Raw genomic sequence first — 23,359 nt, forward strand, 5'->3', positions numbered from 1 at the left:
TAAACCACACTGAGGTGAGGCAACTCTTTATTCTTCTTTCAGTCAAAACAGGAAGTAGTAAAATAACAGAAGAGCTTTTGTTGAACAGACTGTGTTAAAATGGATCAAATCATTAAAATACAAACTTTAGCTACTGCTTTTTGATTCAAATTCAAATATTTGTTTCATCCTCCTTGACCCTTCTAGATAGATAGATAGATAGACAGACACATAGATAGATAGACAGATAGATAAACTAAGATAGATAATCTATCCATCCATCCATCCATCTATCTAATGTAGTTGTAAATTGAAGACTGAATATGTGTTCCATTATTATCTATATGTTATACATCTGGGTGATGGCCGCTACCTGCATTTGTTAATACACAGGATTAGATGCTACAATCCCTTGATCCCAGACAAAACACATTTAGAGGCCCGTCCGACTGAAAAAACGACCAGCAGGCTAGCAGCCAGCTGGCCAGCTACCAATGTGGTAACTGAATTAAGTTCAGTTTGACTTCATGCTTTTGTGTTTTTTTAAGCTAATGTGTAATATTCAGTAGTTTTGAGGATTCTTTTTTTTAATGTACTTAGTGTTTGTTTATGACGTGAACGTCATATGAAGCTCAGATGATTGAGTTAGACCTTACATGGTTTTAATACATTTGTGTTGCTGTTTTTTTACTTTCAGACTCTCAACAGAACAACTGTCCACTATGAACCCTCAGCTAACAGTGAACCAGCAGAAAACGATCTGCTCTCAGCTGGGAAGGGTCAGACTACAGCTGCTGTACAAGGCCAGCGTCCATGGATACACCAGTGCAGCCTTCCACCAGAGATGTGACAACCGCTCTCCCACTGTGTCTGTTGGCTATAACGCCTCAGGCTTTGTGTTTGGAGGCTACACCAGACAACCTTTTAGTCAGTCTGGAAACTACATCTATGATGACCAGGCCTTTCTTTTCACGTTCAGTGGAGAAATGCTCCTCAAATATCCAGTTACTGAACCTGCATATGCAGTGAAAATGATGAATAACTCTGGTCCTTATTTTGGAGAAGCATTGGTTCTAGTCCATGGAAACAAAGCTGTAGTTTATAGCAATCCAGGGAATAATTACAACAACCCCAAACTGACTAATCGTTGTTATGACTCTTACGATGAAGAAAGGTACAGAGATGACCTCAACCTCACTCAGAATTATTACAACTTCAACGCTGCAGAAATGCTCGGAAATGATCTCAACCTGACTGAGTGTGAAGTCTACCAGGTGGAGGGTAAGTTCACTGTAAATTACCGTATTTGTTGCAGATCTGTCGTCCCATTAACAGTGTGTAATATGTTCATAGTATTTGATGTTGACAAAAGCTCCATTCAAATTTGTTAACTAGCGATCCCTCAGATATGATATGAATGCAGCATTAGGTGCTATTGCTTTAGACTTAGTGGTGATTCCTTCTACACTTCAGATAGTGTTTTTTCATCATATGTTTCACAAATACATTTATAATTAATCCACAGCATTCAATACAACTATTTGGTATTACAAAATGACTTACAATATTAATAATATTAAATTGGTCAAACATAATATGAACCATCACCTTGCCGTGGAGGAGTCTGAGTGCCCTATTGACCCTAGGAGCTATGCTGGAAGGGTCTCCCAAGGCAGATTGGCCCAAGGCGAAGAGCCAGACAAAGAACGGTTCTGAAGGCCCTTTGTGGTGAAGAGAATCCAGAGTCCATGTACCAGCGGTATCGACTAGATCAGGGGCAGGCAATTATTTTTCCCAAGGGGCCACATGAGAAACAGTAAATATCTTTTATTTTGTGCTGGTGTTTTTAGTAAAGGGATGATCAAGAAAGCAATTAGTCATACTTAAGAACTTATGAACACATTCTCTTATAAAGTGCAGTTAATTCAATTTTATGTGAAATCTGGACCAGTGAACTTCTAAAATATAAACAAAATTTATTTATTTATTTAACTGTTAATCTATTAGTATGATTTTTTTTTTAAATTATATAATATTATATAATATATATAATATATATAATATTTATATTGGCTAATACTACTGTATATTAAATAAACGATCATTCATTCGACTCAACATCCTAAACCACACATGTCAAACTCAAGGCCCATAATTGTATCAGGCCCACAAGATAATATTTTATATCTATCTGAACTGGCCCGCAGGTATTTTGTGTGCGTCAAGCAGGCACGTCAATCAGCTCCTCCTCCCAACTTTATTGACAAACGTGTCAGAGTCTCATGGTTGCTTTGGCAACCGTTCAGCGTATCGGTACGGTAGCGCGGTGCTCTGAAGTTCATACGGTTGACCAATGATACTAAAATATGTTAAAGGAGATTCTGACACAAAGAAGTAGTAACAATGTACCAGTTAGCAGACAACAGGCTAAATCGGTTAGGCTACTGTTCCATAGTAGCACACGCGGCAAACAGAAAGCTTACTATAAATGACAACACCAGGACGCTGCACAGACCTGGTAGGCCCAAACAAGTAGTGAGGGTCTGCTGGGAACGCCTAGAGGAAGAACCTGTCAAGATGGTCTTCAACTCCCACCTCCGGCACAGCTTCAACCGCGTCCTGAGGGCCCTGGGGGAAATTGAGTCAGAATGGGCCATATTCTGCTCTGCCATTGTGGAGGCAGCTGTTGCGAGTTGCGGCCGCAAGGTCGCTGGTGCTGGTCACGGCGGTAATCCCAAGCCTACTGATGAACACCAGAGGTGAGGGGAACCATCAGGCTGAAGAAGGAGGCCTACAGGGCATGGCTGGTCTGTGGGTCTCCTGAAGCAGCTGACCAGTACTGGATAGCTAAGTGGTCCGCAGCAAGGGCAGTGATGAGATGTTCCCTGGGTATCTCAAGGCTCTGGATGTTGTAAGGCTGTCCTGGCTGACATGCCTCTGCAACATTGCGTGGACATCTGGCAAGTGCCTCCGGAGTAGCCGACTGAGGTGGTGGTTCCCATCTTTAAGAAAGGAGACCAGAGGGTGTGTTCCAATTATAGGGGGATCACACTCCTCAGCCTCCCTGGGAAAGTCTATGCCAGAGTGCTGGAAAAGAGGGTCCGGTCGATGGTTGAACCTGAGATCAAGGAGAAACAATGCGGTTTTCTTCCCTGGCATGGAACCATGGACCAGCTCTTAACCCTCCCTTGGGTTCTAGCGGGGAAATGGGAATTTGATGAAGCGGGAGATCGACAGGTGGATCGAAGCGGCGTCTGCAGTGATGCGGATGCTTAACTGGTCTGTCGTGGTAAAGAGAGAGCTAAGCCAAAAGGCAAAGCTCTCAATTTACCGGTCTATCTACATTCCAGCCTAACCCTAACCCTAACCTATGGTCATGAACTTTGGGTAATGACCGAAAGAACGAGATCGAGAATACAAGCGGCCGAAATGAGTTTCCTTCGCAGGGTGGCCGGGCTCAGCCTTAAAGCTCAGACATATGGGAAAGCTGAGGGTAGAACCACTGCTCCTCCACGTCGAGAGGAGTCAGTTGAGGTGGCTAGGGCATCTGGTAAGGATGCCGACCCAGGACACAACGGAGGGGTTAGATCTCTCGTACAGCCTGGGAACGCCTGGGGGTTCCTCCGGAGGAGGTGGTGGAAGTGGCTGGGGAGAGGACTGTCTGGACTCCTATGCTGAAGTTGCTGCCCCCGCAGCCTGGACACGGATAAGTGGGAGAAGACGAAGACAAAGAGACATTATGTCCAACATCACAAACACAAGAGTTATGTATGTAGATAATGTTTTAGTTATAATTAAATTAAATTAGATTATTTTTGCTTTTCAACAGAAACTACTGAACTTGAGCGTCCATGGAGGCCTATCATTTGGGAATCAAAGTAAGACTGAGCCACCATGCTGCGTGATCCTATTAACAATGATTACTTTTGTACGATATATATAAACTATAAACTGTTTGATCTGCGGCGGCACAGTGGCATAATGGGCCTTTCTGTGAGGAGTTTGCATGTTCTCCCTGTGTCTGCGTGGGTTCTCTCCAGGTACTCCAGCTTCCTCCCACCGTCCAAAGACATGCTGGTTAGGTTCATTGGTGATTCTAAATTGGCTGTAGGTGTGCATGTGAGTGTGAATGGTTGTCTGTCTCTCTGTGTTAGCAATAGACTGCCGACCTGTCCAGGGTTTACCCCGCATCTCACCCGATGACAGCTAGGACCCCAGCACCCCCAGCACTCCCTGCGACCCTTCACAGGATAAGCGGTTACAGAACATGAATGAATGAATGAACTGTTTGATCTGCTTGTGTCCCTGTTGACTGTTTTGACTGTACACACTCTACTGGGTATATTAGCTTATGATAGTGTTTATTAAAACTATTATGCAATGAAATTGTCATGTTTTCCTGGGAGCACAACTACTAAAATCATATGTTAGCTGAACATGATCAAAACTCTGTTACAATCAAAACCATCGCCACAAGATAAAAAGTCTTTATCTCCTCATTTCTACAGGAAGAGGACAGAGCTGATGGAGACCATTAAAACCTACAAACCCATGGACAGCTCTGTGTCCCAGGTTCGAGTTTTGCTCGTTGGACCAGTTGGAGCTGGAAAGTCCAGCTTCTTTAACTCTGTCAACTCTGTATTCAGAGGACATGTCACCAGCCAGGCCATGACTGGCAGCTCTGCCACCAGCCTCACCACACAGGTTAGTGCCATCATTATTTCTATTTATGGTGATTTAAACATTAAAATCATGAAAACCCGTCACTCCATCACTTTTTAAGATTTTAAAATGAAAATCCTGAAAATTATTATATTAATTATATCCGGCAGTTTCGCACCTACTCTCTGAAAGCTGGGCGAGAAGGCAAACTTCTACCAATCATCTTATGTGATACTATGGGACTGGAGGAAAGCAAAGGAGCAGGCCTTGATATAGACGACATCAGCAGCATCGTTAAAGGTCATCTGCCAGACCGTTATCAGGTACAGTATTTAATCAAGAAGGATGTTTGACACATTGATTTAACTTTAGTTAATTCCAACTGTCCCTTCCTTTCTCCTCAAATGTGTTTGTCAGTTCAACCCTTCTGCTGCTCTGCATTCGGAGAACCATGGCTATCTCAAGTCTCCAAAGCTGAAGGACAAGATCCACTGTGTAGCCTACGTCACTGATGCCTGCAAGATCTCCATCATGCCTGCACAGCTGGAGGAGAAGCTACAGGCCATCCGCAGAAAGGTCAACTTAATGGGTCAGTGGAATTAAGTCTCTACTTATCCATGAATAAAGATATTCACTATGCTGTACTGTGTGTATGCACTTATCAACCAATACGCTTAACACCATGACAACTGACAGGCGGATGATATTCAGTGCCAAATATAAGTGGTTGAAGGAATTATAAGCAGTGAACTGGCAAATAAGGTCATGGGTCAAGGTTCATTAATGCACGTGATGACTGAGAAGGGTCAGAAAGGGTTGAATAAGAAGGGTCGAAGGGGATGGATGAGCTAGGGATGCAGAGGGTGGGGGCTGAGAACTGAGACGGAAAGGCAGAGGCATGTAGCACACCTTTGTAGGTAAGTGTGGGAAATAAAACAACATGGGTCTCTTCTTAATACTAGGCAGCTGAACATCTGGCAACAGATTGAATTTGAATTGCCGCAAAAGTATTTATTAAGTATTGGAAAGTTTTGGATTATTGGAAATGTTCTTTCTGTTCTGGTGTCTCCAGGGATTCCTCAGCTGGTCCTGCTCACTAAAGTGGACGAAGCCTGCCCTCTGGTCAAGGAGGATGTGAGAAACATCTATAAGAGTATTTACATTAAGGAGTTGGTGAGGATATCAGGATTTTACACAGACAATAATCAGACATGATCTACTGTGTTTCCTTTAATCCATTTGCTCTGTGTGTTTTGTGATCCAGATGCAGGAGGTCAGCACTCGGCTCGGTGTTCCACTGTCCTGTGTCGTTCCAGTCAAGAACTACAGCGAAGAGTTGGAGTTGGACGAGAACTGTGACATCCTGATCCTCAGCGCCGTCATTCAGATGCTTCGCTTCGTTGATAACTTCTTGGATGACTTCAGTGACCAACTGAGCAATGTTGAAATTAAAGTTTTCTGATGAAATGTCCCTCATAATGGGCCTCATTCACGAACCGTTCTTAAGAACAAATTTGTTCTTAAGTCCTACTTACGAAGGTTTTACGAAGATTGTGGCATTCATGAATGTTTTCTTATCTTGCCTTTGTTCTTAGGTAAGAACAAATCCTACGAACACTCAGGAGTACTCTTACGCACATTTCAGTGCCGACATGTTGGCATGGTTGTGTTGTCTTCTTTTGTGCAGTTCATTAAAATACGATAATACAGTGATATTTCTGTCATATTTATTTATTAATTAATTCATTCTATTTCTTGGTTAATTTACAGAGCATTTTTTATTTTAAAACACACAACATCGCCATGAAGCGTGGTGTGCCTCTCCCCCCTGAGCCACCACACCGTGAAGATGTGCGTCCTGACGCATTGATGGGACCAGACTGCAGGCGCGCTATTCAAGTTCGGGAGCAATTAATTGCCCGTTTGTAAATAAAGTCACATTAATTACAGCTTGAATCCACCAGTCTGATTCACTTAAAAAAATGAGGACGGACCAGTTTCTGTGCACATCTTTATTTCTTTAAATTTTCATTCATTTCTTTTAGTGTGTTGGATATGGTTGTTAGCGTTGAAGCAATTTTATCTAGAGTGTCCGCTATCCTTTGTTGATTGTTCAACACCGCTTCTGTGATCAGGCGTGGAGAGGCACGGGACCGAGTACGGGTGGAGGTATTGCTGCATGGTTCTAGTTCTGTCGTTATTTGGCTCTGCGGGACTTCATCTGTGAATAAATAATAAATCAAGCCATTGTAGCGACACTCAGTCCAATACTAAGACGTATTTTGATCTTACACACACTATGACAAACTCCTGCCTTTAGGACACACGTTTAAAATAACTTTCTTTCAGAAAATAAATAAATTACCTCCCGATTCCTCTGGAGTACCAGCAGCACAGGGAGGGGATGAAAGCGTTGCCTGGGGGCCAAGGTCTGTATCTACTCTCAGTCGATGGTACTCCTAAAAAGTAAGTGGGGGAAATTAAACTATCAATTAAATAAATGAATTTAAGAAAAGTGATTTAGAGTTTTCCCATATAGTCTAGCTACCTGAGAGTGCAGTCTCCCCGATGATGGCCCCGATGCGCTGGTCCATCTCAGACAGGTTTTGGGTCTCTGATGTTCCTCCTCCAGTTTGCTGCATCTCCCGTCGAAATTTTGCTATATTTTTCTTGGTTTCGGATTTTAGGTCAAACCATTTTTTTTTTTTAACTTCCTCTATTGTCCGTCCTTCTCCAGATACTGCTTCTACTGCGTGTGTGACTGCCTCCCATGCTTCCTTTTTGTGTGTGTTGGTGTAACCTGTACTGAGACTACTGAATATAATTTTTTTCCTGCGGATTATTTCCTGCAGCAGTACCTCCACCTCTGAATTACTAAAGTTTTTTTTTTCGCTTTGCCTGCTGCGCTCCAATTGACTTACGTTTTGCTTTAGGCATTTTTATTGTAGTTTCCTCTGTTCGACATCTGTGTCAACTCACGGCCCTGCAGTCCCTTTTATGGGCATTGATGGGCGGTTACATATGCTAATCCTATGTTAATTAGACTCACCTGGCACGCGCTCTCAATTTACGAGGAAATGGCATTCATCAATTTAAGAACAGCTGCGAACAATTCTGCGGCTTAAGAACACGTTGATGAATGCGACGTAGAGTTTTCTTAAGAATCTTCTTACGAACAGCTTAAGAGAGAATCTAAGAAGATTCTTAAGAAGATATTGGTGAATGAGGCCCAATGTCTTGTGGCTGCATAAACCTAGTTCAGCCTCACTGCTGTAAAAAAAACAAATATTCGTTTATGAACGTGTCCACATCTCAGGGTAGGTGTTGGGAGTTTTTCCAGTAGAAAGAATATGATGATCCAGTAAGCTATATGCATTTAAATATCTTTTCTAACGTGTGTTTAGTTGTTCTATCTAAGTTCAGAGTTACATCTGCCAGAAATATAAGAGAAGAAGAAGACGTCTAATCTGACTGAGGTGATGAGACACTGGAAATGTGACTTCTTTAGTTGTCAGTTGTTAGTGTGCATTAAGCTCCAGATTGTGTTTGATAATTCTTTATTCCTAATTGTTGATTATGATGATGACACATGTTTGTCCCATTTATCTTATAAGTCTCAAACCACTCGGCTAAATATTCACACTCTGCAATAAAGAGTCAGCAGCATCCTTTATTTCTTCTGCTTATTGTGTGACACACCATAGTATTTTAAAATCTCCTGACTAAAAACATGTTTTATATCCTTTACTGTAACTTTATTTCAGTCACTAATTTCTGTCACTGCTCTCCTGACGTATTGTCTGCAATATTTTCTAATTGCTTTCCCGGTTGATTTATTGAATCTGACTTGTCGGAGCAAGCCTTACAGAAACAAAAGTGAAAATGATGTGTATAACTACTTGGATCTCTGCTTACCTGCCATCAACTGTCTATAAGGAAAGAATGAAAACATGTAAAGGCTGCATGTTTAACTGAGCCACTAGTATTCACAAAGTTTTTTTTTGTGTGTGTGGTTAAAGTGTAGTATTGTGATGTAGTTTCATTATCTCTTGCTCAGTTCACTGATTAAATCCACCAGAGGTATGTAATGTAATAATAGTCACAATGTTATTCTAAAATGTGTTGAATTCAGAGTAATGTAGGAGAAATGTTTGGTGTAATTTAATCATAGGTGAGGCTCAGCTTGACGTGAAATCTAAAGTTATTGCTCTGTCATTCACTGGTTTTGATCACACTTTACATTTGCCTTGTCAATACGTATAACGTTCACGAGGTGCTGATTCACGAGGACTGGAGCGTGATGGGTTGATGAGCACCCATCACCCATCATATAAGTTTTTGGACATGAGCAGAGAGGTTTTACCAAAGTGTGGAAGTGAATCTGCCAGAAATACAACATGAGAAGTTTATTCTGACTGAGATGGTGAGACAGGTGATAAAAGACTCCAGTAATGTGAGTCTTTATTGTGTTAAGTGTATTAATTATTGTATTAATTCTATTCATCACCTCTCATATGGCTTTTTTCTCTTATTTCTTCACAGTGTGAGATAAACAGTGCAGTCTTGTGCACATCTCCTACCTGAATACATATTTAGTTACTGTTATGTGAGCTAAGCAGGGAGCAGTTTACACTAATTTCATTTAAACCTCTAATTTTCTGTCACTGCTGTGCTGACTCATTGTTGTCCATATTTTCTTAGTGCTACACCAGAACATGGCCTGGGTCACTCCTAGGAGCAAACCTTAACAAAAATAATGTGTGCACAAATTTCAGCTGGCTTAAAGCTGCTGTTGACTGAGCTCAAGTTATTTCCAGCAACAAGGAGCGACTAAACAAAGTACAGTTAAGTCAAAACCGGCGATGTTTTATTTTGAAAGTGGCATTATCGCCGGGGACTTCCACTTGAATTACTCCTGGGTGTGTGTGGTGGGCACTGACTATTGTCTGAGTGGCACACATTGGCACATTTGTCTGCAGCATAATTACTGTGATCTCTGCGCACCCGCCTTCAACCGGCTGTAAGGTGAGACTGAAAACACACAAATTAAGTTAATTAAGTTCATAAATTAAGTCAGAAAGTGGTATTTGGGTCACGTTATTTGTTTTTTATGTATTTATTTTTTCTCTCAGTGTATTTGTCATCATCATTGGCGTGTAGTATTGTGATAATTCTGTTAACTTTTGTTCATTTAGCCTATGTAATAAGATTACAATGAACCATCCTTAAAATCAAGGTACCGTGAGAGAAACTTGGTCCAGATTTGATCCAGTTTATTTAGGTGTGGCTCATTCTTTTGCCATTTGCTCGGAAATCGAAACTTATTTCTCTGCTAATGTAAATCAACCTGTGGCAGACCCCCTAGTTTTTCTTCTCTGAGGGTTAGCAGCCATTTCCTCATTATGTAAATAAACAGCTGTAGTCTGTACACCCTGAAGAAACTTCCTCAAACTACCTAGTTTCACAACTTTTCTTCACTATCTATCATTATTTTGAAGCTGTACATTCAGGTGACTTATTGGATCTTCTGGAAGTTTTTTATTTATTTATTTATTTTTATAGCACATGGCAGAAATGAGCTTCAAGGGGAAATAGTTTGACACTGTCTGAGAAACAGGGGACTGCCTCACCTGTCATCATGAAAAGTAATAATTATAAAATAAAATAAATTACACTCTCTGTCCATTGGCATGTGTTATAAATGTAATTTCTGTATGATTCCAGTTGTTTCCATCATTTTTTTTATTGTCATAAATGCTAAATTTGCGCATTTCCTGTTCTCGAATTGCGCAATCTCACAAAAATACCAAATTTCCATAGTCTATATATTTATGCATGTGTGTAAGATATTAAAGTGTTGCTGATCTGAAATTGAACCACATTGAGGTGAGGCAACTGAGAAATGCTTCTTTCAGTCAAAACAGGAAGTAGTAAAATAATAGAAGCGCTTTTGTTGAACAGACTGTTAAAAATGGATCAAATCATCAGAATACAAAGCTTTAGCTACTGCTTTTTTATTCAAATTCAAATATTTTTTCATCCTCCTTGACCCTTCTAGACAGTTAGATAGATAGATAGATAGATAGATAGATAGATAGATAGATAAACTATCTATCTATCCATCCATCCATCCATCTAACTGTTCCATGTATTATCTATTATGTTATACATGTGGATGATGGCCGCTACCTGCATTTGTTAATACGCAGGATTAGATGTTACAATCCCTTGTGCCAAGATCCCAGACAAAACACATTTAGAGGCCCCGCCCGACTGAAAAACCGACCAGCAGGCTAGCAGCCAGCTGGCCAGCTACCAACCAACATGAAGACATCAGATACCTGGCCTAGCAAACGCCAGTATGCAGAATGTCACTGGGGTTTTCAAGTGGGCATCTCCCTTCACCAATGTAAAAAAACTGTCACAGCATATAGTAAATGAAATCATATAATGTTGTGATTCAATCTGTTCAAATACAACAATGTGCTAACTGAATTAAGCTCAGTTTCACTTCATGCTATTGTGTTTTTTTTAAGCTAATGTGTAATATTCAGTGTTGGGAGTAACAAGTTACAAAAGTAATGTAATTACTGTAATTACTGTAACGCGGTAATGTAAGGCATTCCAAAAAAAAAAAGGGTAATATTTTACTCGGTACAAAGGTCAGTAACGCGGGTTACAATGCATTTTCACCCGAAATTAATTGGTGTTATTGTTTTTATACTATCGCCAATAACACCGCGAGATCAGCAGAGGAGAAAAATTCAGCGCAAATTGTCAAACGTTTCTTCCTGTAGCTACGACTGAAGCAGGCTCGACGTCGGACAGTAGCCCGTTTATAAAACTAAACTTTGTCCCAGCACCCCTAAAAATAAGAGTTAAAAAATGGTTGTTTTATTTTAAAAGGGTTTGTCTATGATAAGATGACAAAAAAATAGCACAATCGAAGAAAGTATGTGGTTTAAAAATAATATTTTAACGAGGAAATGCAGTACCCCCCCGTGGTATGATCCACCTCTCTCGTTTGCCCCTCCCTCCTCCACGCACTCAGCGCGAGCACATCTTCAGGAGCCACGCCCCTCAGGTGGCTGACCACTTGAGGGGCGTGGCTCCTATAAGTTACCAAACGATCTATTTATCACTCAGCACCAACACATTACAGTCATTAGCAACAGCCCTAACTTTTACTGTTGTTGTTATTGTTCAGTAGGAGTTTATACTAGCTGACGTTTTTTTCTCTCTCTGGTAAGCTAATAGTGCAGGTTGTCAATCAACCTTTGTCCACAGTTTATATTAATGTTTTGGTTTGTGCATATGTGTTGTTGCCAAGGTTTAAGACTAATACTGTCTATCTACAGAGGACATTTACAGCTTTTGCAATGATAACAAATGTAAAGAGGTGGGGCTTTGGTACCTTTCTCTTTCTCATTAAGGAAAATGTTGTCCATCACTTATATGAAATCTTAAAAAACTTATTTATTTATTTATTTTCAGCATTCTAATTACCTTACAAAGATTGGGGAATTAAAAAAAAAATGTGATTGGATAATATTTTTTTTCCTGGTAGTCAGGAGGTTAGCTTGCTAGGGGTTGCTTTTTTGACGTTTATTGACCTTAAGTTAGTTTTACACTTATTGTTCCTACCTCATCTTCTCATTTAAATGCAGTTTCTTTTCTTTATTTTTTAAACTGCGCCTATTACATTCTTCTGTTATTAGCCTTAAGCCTAGGAGCATTATAAGATGTAACAACAAGGAAACAGGTGATAATATTTCCCAACCAAAAACCCTTGTTTAACACTAACATCAGAGCACTACTCCAGGCCAGGGATGCAGCACTGAGGTCAAAAGACATCGAGGCCTACAGGAAGGCCAGAGCAGACCTGAACAGAGGCACCAAGGCTGCTAAAACAAGGTACAGAAAGCAGATAGAGGACAACTTCAAGGAAAACAACCCCCGCTCCATGTGGAAAGGCGTCCAGCACATTACGGACTACAAACAATGCTACAGCACCCCCTCCCCTACCGACACTTCTCTCCCAGACCAGCTTAACACCTTCTTCTCACGCTTTGAAGAGGACACCAGACAGGCAGAGGGCACACAGCTGACACCATCAGAGCACGACCAGCCCCCCACCATCCACTGTGAACACCCACCACATAATCAAAAAGGCCCAGCATCGTCTCTTTTTCCTGAGAACGCTGAGGAGGAACAAACTCCCTCCACCTCTGTTGAAAAACTTTTATCACTGCACAATAGAGAGTGTCCTGACATATGGATGTACAGTGTGGTATGCCAGCTGCACTTCATCTGAAAAGAAACAACTGCAGCGGGTCATCAAGACTGCTCAGTGGATCATTGGCTCTCCACTCCCATGCCTAGAGGAGATCTACTCCAGCCGACTCCTCCGACGGGCCACAAAGATCCAAGACGACCCCGCCCACCCAGGACACTCTCTTTTCACCAGCCTTCCCTCTGGCAGACTCAGAGTCATGCGAGCCCGCACAAACAGACTTAAACACAGCTTCTTCCCCATGGCTGTGAAAAGACTGCTGCAGGAACCATGACCCCCCACCCCAACCAACCAACACACACACTACCTCTCACACCAGGAAACGGACTACTAAGTTTTGCACTAGTGTAAATACAGACTATTTATATATAGTATTTTACTGCACCTTCATATTTATTATATGTATACCTTTATTTCTCTTCTATACCTGTGACATGTAGCTGCTACAAGAGATGCTGCCAAACGAAATTTCGTTGTATTGTTATACAATGACAATAAAGCTTCTATTCTATTCTATTCTATTCTAAGATACATTTAGAATAAGTATATATATATATATTTCCAGTTATTTTGGTGAAAGTAACTTAAAAGTAATGCAGTAGTAGTGTAATGCCTTACAATTCAGAGACAGTAATATTATAATGTAACAAATTACTTTGAAATGACAGTAACAAGTAATACATAATGTATTACGTTTTTGAAGTAACTAGCCCAACACTGGTAATATTCAGTAGTTTTGAGAATTCTTTTTTATGTACTTAATGTTTGCTTATGACGTGAACGTCATATGAAGCTCAGATGATTGAGTTAGACCTTACATGGTTTTAATACATTTGTGTTGCAGTTTTTTTACTTTCAGACGCTCAACAGAACAACTGTCCACTATGAACCCTCAGCTAACAGTGAACCAGCAGAAAACGATCCGCTCTCAGGTGGGAAGGGTCAAACTACAGCTGCTGTACAAGGCCAGCGTCCATGGATACACCAGTGCAGCCTTCCACCAGAGATGTGACAACTGCTCTCCCGCTGTGTCTGTGGGCTATAACGCCTCAGGCTTTGTGTTTGGAGGCTACACCAGACAACCCTTTAGTCAGTCTGGACAGTACGTCCATGATGACCAGGCCTTTCTTTTCACGTTCAGTGGAGAAATGCTCCTCAAATATCCAGTCACTCAACCTGGAAATGCAGTGAGAATGATGAATAACTCTGGTCCTTATTTTGGAGACGCATTGGCTCTAGCCAAGGGAAACAATGCTGTAGTTTATAGCAATCCAGGAAGTTATTACAACTTCAAAGCTGAAGAAATGCACGGAAATGACCTGAACCTGACTGAGTGTGAAGTCTACCAGGTGGAGGGTAAGTTCACTATGAAGGACCACATTTGTTGTTGCAGATCTGTCGTTCCATAAACTGTATGTAATATTATGTGTTTTTTCATTTCGTGTTTCTAACATATGTTTATAATTAATCCCCAGCAGGGAGTACAACAATTTAGTATCCTAAACTGACATATAATATTAATAACTCCAACAGAAACCACTGAACTTGAGCAGCCATGGAGGACTATAATCTGGGAATCTAAGTAAGTCTGAGCCACCATGCTACATGATCCTGTTAACATGAATTACTTTAGCACAAGATACAGACAGTGATCTATAAACAGTCTGATCAGCTTGTGTTCCCCATGACGGGATACTATACTGTGTATATTAGATTATGACCTCCTCATTTCTACAGGAAGAGGACAGAGCTGATGGAGAAAATTAAAACCTACAAACCCATGGACAGTTCTGTGTCCCAGGTTCGAGTTTTGCTCGTTGGACCAGTTGGAGCTGGAAAGTCCAGCTTCTTTAACTCTGTCAACTCTGTATTCAGAGGACATGTCACCAGCCAGGCCATGTCTGGCAGCTCTGCCACCAGCCTCACCACACAGGTTAGTGCCATCATGCTAATGATTTCTATTTATGGAGATTTTAAAATGAAAATCATGAAAATTATTATATTAATTATATCCATCAGTTTCGCACCTACTCTCTGAAAGCTGGGCGAGAAGGCAAACCTCTACCAATCATCTTATGTGATACCATGGGACTGGAGGAAAGCAAAGGAGCGGGTCTTGATATAGACGACATCAGCAGCATTGTTAAAGGTCATCTGCCAGACCGTTATCAGGTACAGTATTTAATCAAGAAAGGTGTTTGACACTTTGATTTAACTTTGCTTAATTCCAACTGACCCCTCCTTTCTCCTCACCAACATCAAATATTTAACGCAGTTCAACCCTTCTGCTGCTCTACATTCGGAGAACCATGGCTATCTGAAGTCTCCAAAGCTCAAGGACAAGATCCACTGTGTAGCCTACGTCACTGATGCCTGCAAGATCTCCATCATGCCTGCACAGCTGGAGGAGAAGCTACAGGCCATCCGCAGAAAGATCAACTTAATGGGTCAGTAGAATGTATGAGAAGGGTCAAAGGGGTTGAATGAGAATGGTCAAAGGGGGGTGGATAAGCTGGATGCAGAGGATGGGGGTTGAGAACTGAGATGGAGAGGTAGACGGTTGTGACACACCTTTATAGGTAAGTAAAACAATGGGAATGGGAAATTAAACAACATGGGTCTCTTCTTAAAGGGCAATTACCGTTTTTTTACAACCTGGAGCTTATTTCTGGCATAAAATACGATCGTTTACTCACCCATATAACGTTGGTGTCATTTGGAGTCGTTTGGACGATATTTAGATCCGCGTATATTAGGGGTGTAACGGTACACACAAGTCACGGTTTGGTACAGGTTCGGTACAACGGGAAAAAAGCAAAACAAACTCACACAACTAGCTTGTTTCATTTATTTTTAACAGACACCCCACTGCGCAAAGACATGTTCAAAGAACGTCTTTTCAACGTCGTTTTTGCACGTCGAAGTTTGGTCCTCTGAAGGTGCAGACGGTGACGCCGGACGACGTCTTTTCCCGACGTCGAGTGAACGTCCGTTACTGACGTCCACAGTACCTCTGTATAGGTGCCAGTTGTAGTCCAAATGTGGTCTTCTAGACATCGTTTCTACGTTAAATTTAAACTCATTTTGGACTACAGTCAGGTCTACAATAAATCACAATCCAATCCCGACAGTTTTTTCCCCAATCTTTATTGCAAACGTCAGTCTTAGGCAGCATAAAATGCAGTACAATCTGTGAAAAGGTGGTAAAATACAATAAATAAAATTACCTTCGGTCTGTGAATAAAAATGTAACAATACAAATATAATACAAATAGAACAATAACATAATAATAAAAATAAAAGTAAAAAAAAGTGCCCTTATGAAGTCTTCAGTTGCCCGATTATCAAACAGGGTGACTCCATCTGCACAAGTAGAAAAAGACAAATGATTAGCGATCGAAACGGCAGTTAACACCGCCAGCTTTTTTAGAACGTGTCTGTATTGCCGGAAAAAAACAACAAGAACAGTTATCTCAACAATGGCGGCCAGCCAAATTCTCGCACAGAAATAACTACTATCGCTCTGATAATGATAGCGACCGAACAACTGTTGTTTGCAGTGTTGTTCACGTTAAAGCGTCTGTAAACGTTAGCACGGTGGTTGTGTTCAAAAGCTAACGAGCTGATGGGAAAAGATGCAATGCTAATTGTACCAACAACTGTTTAGATTAATACGACAAAGCTAAAACTGCAAACACTATAAATGAACATAAAGTTAACTAGGCAGTATGGGTTGACCGAACTTACCTGCAATTTAGTGAACGATGATTTAGAACAGCTGTAGTAGGGGTCGTAGCCTACGGTGCAGAGTCGGCCATTGCTTCCACAGAAGAGGAACACCTGGGCCAATCTGAGTGCTCTTACGGTGTACGTTGTGATGACACAATGCCTCAGCCAGTTAGAGTCGCGAATTCGCACATATTTCGCCCGATATGACTGTGGCGCAGAACTCGGTTACATTTAGCCAGACCGGAATGGTTGCACAAACTACGGTCCAGAGACCCTTAAATAAACCAGTAGGAAAAATACAAAAATGTAAAATAACAAAATATCATGTACAATAAATAAATAATAAATATTTCTTAATCTCAAATCAACAAACAATGAATTTGAATATAAATTATTAATCATTCATATTGATTAATCATGTTGATAACAACAACTTTGATATTTATCTTAAATACAAAAAATACATTTGTCAATTTCCTGCACCTGTCTTAGACGTCCATATGACCTCCAGAAAAGTTATCTAGTCTGACGATCAAATGACAATGAACGGCATATTGACGTCTAAGTGGAGTCATGGTTAGACATCGAAATAGCGGACCTAGTTTGCACGTCGTGTAGACGTTCAGAATTGGTCATGGACCGACGGACGCATATAGACATGATCTGCACGTCAATCAGACGTCTATAATGTTTAGTGGGACCAATTGACTGAAAAAAATAAAAACCACCTCCTGTTATAAAAGTAAAAATAAAAGTAAAAAATAGAATAAAACATGAAACAAATGCATTAGGAGGGTTCTCATACCATTCATTCATTTTGTTCATTCAGAGGAAAAGAAAAAGCACAATTTCTACTGAGGTAGGTAGCAGCTGGCAACTTTGGTAACTTCATTGCAAAACTAACATTTCAATGTTGTATTACACAGTAAAATGTAAACAGTGAACATATTCTCACTGAAAATCTCTTGAAAATATTACAAAATAAATAAAATTCCAGCGACGTACCGCACCACCGCGTAAAGCCCAAGTTATGCTTCCGCGTTGACACAGCGCGAGGGGACGTACGGACCTATTACGTCCTTGCAGACCCCCGTACGTCCTATGCAAGGGCCAGACGTGCACCTCCCAAAAATCTGCGACTTTGTTTATGATGGACGTCCTTACCGTTTTGAACCAGAGTATACAGATGAGGAGCTCGTTGAAAGGAGGATGAGGAGGCAGACAGAGGAACAGCTGGCTAAAGAACAACAAACCACTGCATGTCCGCGAATAGATAACAGGTAACTCTGGACTCAACGGGGAATAGCACTAGTGTATCATGACAAAATATTGGTGAAATGAACGAGTTTCACGATAGATAATGCGTTATTTAGAGGCTGCGTTTCGGTGCCCCAGTCACTCCCACTATATGGATATACGCTGTTCTAAATATCGTCCGAAACATCTCTAAATGACACCAAAGTTATATGGGTGAGTAAACGATCGCATTTTATACCAGAAATGAAATGCCAGGTTGTAAAAAACAGTAGTTTCCCTTTAATACTAGGCAGTTGAACATCCAGCAACAGGCAAGATTGAATTTGAACTGGCGCAAAAGTATTTAGAAGTATTGGAAAGTTTTGGATTATTGGAAATGTTCTTTCTGTTCTGGTGTCTCCAGGGATTCCTCAGCTGGTCCTGCTCACTAAAGTGGACGAAGCCTGCCCTCTGGTCAAGGAGGATGTGAGAAACATGTATAAGAGTGGATACATTAAGGAGTTGGTGAGGATATCAGGATTTTACACAGACAATAATCAGACATGATCTACTGCATTTACCTTAATCCATTTGCTCTGTGTGTTTTGTGATCCAGATGCAGGAGGTCAGCGCTCGGCTCGGTGTTCCACTGTCCTGTGTCGTTCCAATCAAGAACTACAGTGAAGAGTTGGAGTTGGACGTGAACTGTGACATCCTGATCCTCAGCGCCGTCATTCAGATGCTTCGCTTCGTTGATAACTTCTTTGATGACTTCAATAACCCACTGAGCAATGTTGAAATTAAACTTTTTTGATGAAATGTCCCTCATAATGTCTTGTGGCTGAATAAACCTAGTTCAGCCTCACTGCTGTAAGAAAAAACAAATATTTGTTTATGAACGTGTCCACATCTCAGGGTAGGTGTTGGGAGTTTTTCCAGTAGAAAGAATAAGATGATCCAGTAACATATTTGCGTTTAAATATCTTTTCTAACGTGTGTTTAGTTGTTCTGTCTAAGTTCAGAGTTAAATCTGCCAGAAATATAACAGAAGAAGAAGCCGTCTAATCTGACTGAATCGATGAGACACTGGAAATGTGACTTCTTTAGTTGTCAGTTGTTGTTAGTGTGCATTAAGCTCCAGATTGTGTTTGATAATTCTTTATTCCTAATTGTTGATTGTGATGATGACACACGTTTGTCCCATTTATCTTATAAATCTCAAACGACTCGGCTAAATATTCGTACTCAATAAAGAGTCAGCAGCATCCTTTATTTCTTCTGCTTATTGTGTGACACACCGTAGTGTTTTAAAATCTCCTGGCTAAAAAAATGTTTTATATCCTTTACTGCAGTGGTTCCCAAACTTTTCACAGCCCGTACCCCTTCAGACATTTGACCTCCAGCCATGTACCCCCTACTCTCACGCACTCGTAGCAGCTAGAAAAATAAATGTCTGTGAGCCTGCCACCACCCCCACCACCCACATTTAGCATACATAACATAAAAATAAAATCAAACAAATAAAAGTGAATTATTTCTCACAAAATAGGTGTATTTACCTGCATTTTTAATGAGCAACCGCAGTTCACTTTTGAAAAAAAGAAATTTACCAAACATTTCTACATTGACAGCTCAAATGACAGAAAGTTATCAGAATTGTTGACGACATCATTTAAAGACCCAATCAAGAACGAGATTTGCTTGTTTCTGGGGGGAAGATATAGCTATATCATCAGGAGATTTGCACCTGCCCACCAATCGCAGACATTTCAGGGAATTGGTGTCTTTCTTATTTAGGTGACCTAGCGCTAGCTACATTAGCAGCAAACTGATACATAGCTTCAAAGCCAGTTGTCCTACAATCTAGCTATTAACATAATTGACTCACATGAAAAACAGTCTTGATTTTTCATTTAGGTGAAGAATCAGAAAATGAGAAAACAACCCATGATCCGTTTTTTCAGTGTCAAAATGTAATCAGGCTGAGTTTAGAATCAACTCTTTCGCGTACCCCCTACGTCACTTTGCGTACCCCTGGGGGTACATGTACCCCAGATTGGGAATCACTGCTTTAGGCTACTGTAACTTTACTTCAGTCAGTAATTTCTGTCACTGCTCTCCTGACATATTGTCTGCAATATTTTCCAATTGCTTTCACGGTTGGTTTATTGAATCTTACTCGTAGGAACAAGCCTTACAGAAACAAAAGAGAAAATGAGGTGTGCACAAATAACAGCTGACGAAAGGCTTGCACTGTGATTTTTTTCCCCAGCTGTAGACTGAGTGGCACTTATCTGTACACCTGTCTACAGTATAACTACTTGGATCTCTGCTCACCTGCCATCAACTGTCTATAAGGTAAGAATGTAAACATGAAAAGGCTGCATGTTTAACTGAGCCACTTGTATTCAGAAAGTTTTTGGGTGTGTGTGTGTGTGGGTGGGTGATTAAAGTGTAGTATTGTGATGTCGTTTCATTATCTCTTGCTCAGTTGACTGATTTAATCCACCAGAGGTATGTAATGTAATTCAGAGTAATGTAGGAGAAATGTTTGGTGTAGTTTAATCATAGGTGGGGCTCAGCTTGACGTGAAATCTAAAGTTATTGCTCTGCTGATATGTAAAATGAAGCTGTGATAAATCTCCGTAACAGATAAATGGAAGACCATTTGTATCGTATGCTTTGATAACAGCATTGCACACTCGTCTCACTCTCTTAACCAGCTTCATGAGGTCATCACATGGAGCTTTTCAACAGTCTTGATTGAGTTCCAACATTTGATGAACACTTGTTGGCAGATTTTCCTTCAGTCTACTCTCCAACTCAAATCACAGAGTCAGAGGGGTGTACACGCTACCATTTTTCTCGCCTACTGTGATGTTGTGCAGACGTTCAAACTGAAAACGAAGAATTGAAACGGTTATAAAACTGAAGTATTTTGGTGAACGTCAAAAACATATGTGAAAAGGTAACAGGATTCATTGAATGACAAAGTATGCAGTCATAATAAACACAAGTGAAATGCAGCTTCAAGTGAACAAAGTCCAGTCCTATGACGACATGTAGCCTGTCAGACACTTTGGCCATAAAAGCATGTGGTAAAATTCCAACAATGATTTACAGTAACACAAAAGCAAACGAATCCCCCTTATGACCAAAATAAACCAACACGATTGCAGCGAATCAGATCAGGAAGATCAGTAAAATTCACTCACCTGTTTATTAACGTAGTATATATAATCATAAACATCTGCCTGTATATAAACGACATACGTATCCATGTGTTCGTCAACATAATCAATCAAGAAGTTGTATTTGAATGTCATCAGATTTTCCTCCTTGAACCATCTGGTTGCTCAGCCTAAAAGACACGAGCTGTGATGGAGAAAAAGATGAGGAGAGATTATATCCAAAAAAAAAAAAAAATAGCTGAAACAAGGAACAGCTGGACACGCATGTTTACTGTTTTGATCAAAACTGTTTCCTCTTATCACAAGTATCTGTTAACAGACCCTAGTCATGCAAGTTACTGATGGGTAACACTGACAGATGTTCCTAATAAAACTTCAACTCCTCACCGGGAGTTTTTGAGAAGACGACTTGAAGAAGCCCCTTGGATGAAGAATAATAATAATAATAATAATAGCTTGGACTTATATAGCGCCTTTCATAGTACCCAAGGTCGCTTAACAATGGGGGGGGGGGGGGGGGGTTAGGGGTCAAAGGACTTTGTGAAAAGAAATGATTTGAGGTGCTTTTTGAACATGGGCAGGGACGGGGCAGAGCGAACATGGAGTGGTAGAGTGTTCCAGAGTGTGGGAGCATTGACAGAGAAAGCTCTGTCCCCAAAAGTCCGCAACCTGGTCCAGGGGATGGCCAGCAGGTCCTTGTCAGAGGACAAGATGAAACATCTTCAAGAAACCCTACAAGTCCAGTAAGCCAGCAGTTGCCCTTGTTTCAGCTTGTTTTGTTTAGATGTACCATGACTCAGATGACGTAGTCACAACTATTTTAGATACAGTAGTAAATTGAAGAATGAGTAGATGTTCACTCTCTACAGAAATCTCTTGTAATATACATCGATCAGGCATAACATTATGACCACCTACCTAATATAGTGTTGGCACCCCTTTTACTGCCAAAACAGCCCTGACCCTTTGAGGCATGGACTCCACTAGGCCCCTGAAGTTGCACTGTAGTATATGGCACCAAGATGTTAGCAGTAGATCCTTTAAGTCCTGTAATTTGCGAGGTGGGGGCCTCCATCGATGTGTAGCACATTCCACAGACACTTGATTGGATTGAGATCCGGGAAATTTGGAGGCCAAGTCAACAACTCAAACTTGTGTCGTTATCCTCAGACCATTCCTGAACCATTATTGCTTTGTGCCACAGTGCATTATCCTGCTGAAAGAGGCCACAGCCATCAAGGAATCCTGTTTCCATGAAAGAGTGTGCAACAGAGCTTAGGTAGGTGGTACGTGTCAAAGTAATGTCCACATGGACAACGTCCAAGGTTTCTCAGCATCCTCACACCAGGACGCTAGAAGACAGTAAGCTTCTCCAGTTAGTGGTTTCAGAACACCCCTGAAGTCAGTGCAGTCTGGTGTCCATTGTTTGATGTTGTTAATAATTCTCTGAGCGTTGCTGACAATATTTATTTATTTATTTATTTAACCTTTATTTAACCAGGAAAAGTCCCATTGAGTTACAGTAACTCTTCTCCCAGGGAGTCCTGGCCAAGACTGGCAGCAAAAAGTTACATAGTGTCAGCTGGAGTGAGCAAGGTGAAGATGGAAGCTGAACAGCTCTATAAGTTTCAAGGTTTGCAGGTAGTGGGGTAGGACTCAAGTGCAGGACACAGTGAGCTGAGGCAGGAGTTGGAAACAAAATGTATTTAACTTAACTTTAACATCATCCACTCCTCCCTCACCTCTGCTTCTGTCCCACCATCTCTCAAATGTGCTGCAGTAACTCCAATTCTTAAGAAACCTGGTTCAGAACCCAGCAATTTCAATAACCTCCGGCCTATTCCTCTCTAAAATTCTGGAAAAAAATATTTGCATCCTGACTTCACTCTCATCTCTCCAACAATAACCTTTATGAACAGTTCCAGTCCGGTTTTGTCCCCATCACAGCAGTGAAACAGCTTTACTCAAAATAACCAACAACCTCCTTCTGGCAGGAGACTCTGGATTCTTATCTATTCTCATTCTCCTTGACCTGACCGCAGCTTTCCCACTCCAACCATCTACATAGACTGGCATCCATTGGATTATCTGGTACACCTCTGGACTGGTTCCACTCATAGCGCTCTGGCTGAACTCAATTCATTTAATTAAAAACTTTTCCATCCCAGCCATCTCCCATCTCCTCCGATGTACCACAAGGTTGTGTCCTCGGTCCAGTCCTCTTTATCATCTACCTTCCCCCCTTGGTCACATATTCCATAAATACAAT

At 40.9% G+C, this 23,359-nt stretch overlaps 2 protein-coding genes across 2 annotated transcripts; both read left to right on the top strand.

Moving 5' to 3' along the window:
• Positions 1–692: 692 nt before the first annotated feature.
• LOC311491121 (interferon-induced protein 44-like) lies at positions 693–6,112 on the top strand. Its single transcript, XM_084548984.1, has 7 exons — positions 693–1,260; positions 3,809–3,857; positions 4,488–4,683; positions 4,812–4,964; positions 5,059–5,230; positions 5,714–5,814; positions 5,906–6,112. The coding sequence occupies exons 1-7, from the start codon at positions 702–704 to the stop codon at positions 6,101–6,103; spliced, it is 1,428 nt and encodes a 475-aa protein (XP_084405110.1). The 5' UTR covers positions 693–701; the 3' UTR covers positions 6,104–6,112.
• Positions 6,113–13,818: 7,706 nt separating this feature from the next.
• Positions 13,819–18,713, top strand: LOC311491122 (interferon-induced protein 44-like; the record flags this gene model as incomplete). The annotated part of the gene is made up of 7 exons (XM_084548985.1): positions 13,819–14,290; positions 14,468–14,516; positions 14,672–14,867; positions 14,954–15,106; positions 15,210–15,381; positions 18,324–18,424; positions 18,516–18,713. 7 exons carry the CDS (start codon positions 13,819–13,821, stop codon positions 18,711–18,713), a joined length of 1,341 nt encoding a protein of 446 aa, XP_084405111.1.
• Positions 18,714–23,359: the final 4,646 nt, after the last annotated feature.

The sequence above is a fragment of the Chelon labrosus genome (assembly GCF_963514085.1).
Source record: "Chelon labrosus genome assembly, chromosome: 7".
NCBI lineage: Eukaryota > Metazoa > Chordata > Actinopteri > Mugiliformes > Mugilidae > Chelon > Chelon labrosus.

Excerpts from the sequence above, each read along its gene's own strand:
- LOC311491121 (XM_084548984.1), top strand. The coding sequence starts at position 702 with ATGAACCCTCAGCTAACAGTGAACCAGCAGAAAACGATCTGCTCTCAG. Across the intron at positions 4,684-4,811 it reads CCACCAGCCTCACCACACAG|TTTCGCACCTACTCTCTGAA; the intron begins GTTAGTGCCATC and ends TATATCCGGCAG. Across the intron at positions 5,231-5,713 it reads CAGAAAGGTCAACTTAATGG|GGATTCCTCAGCTGGTCCTG; the intron begins GTCAGTGGAATT and ends TGGTGTCTCCAG.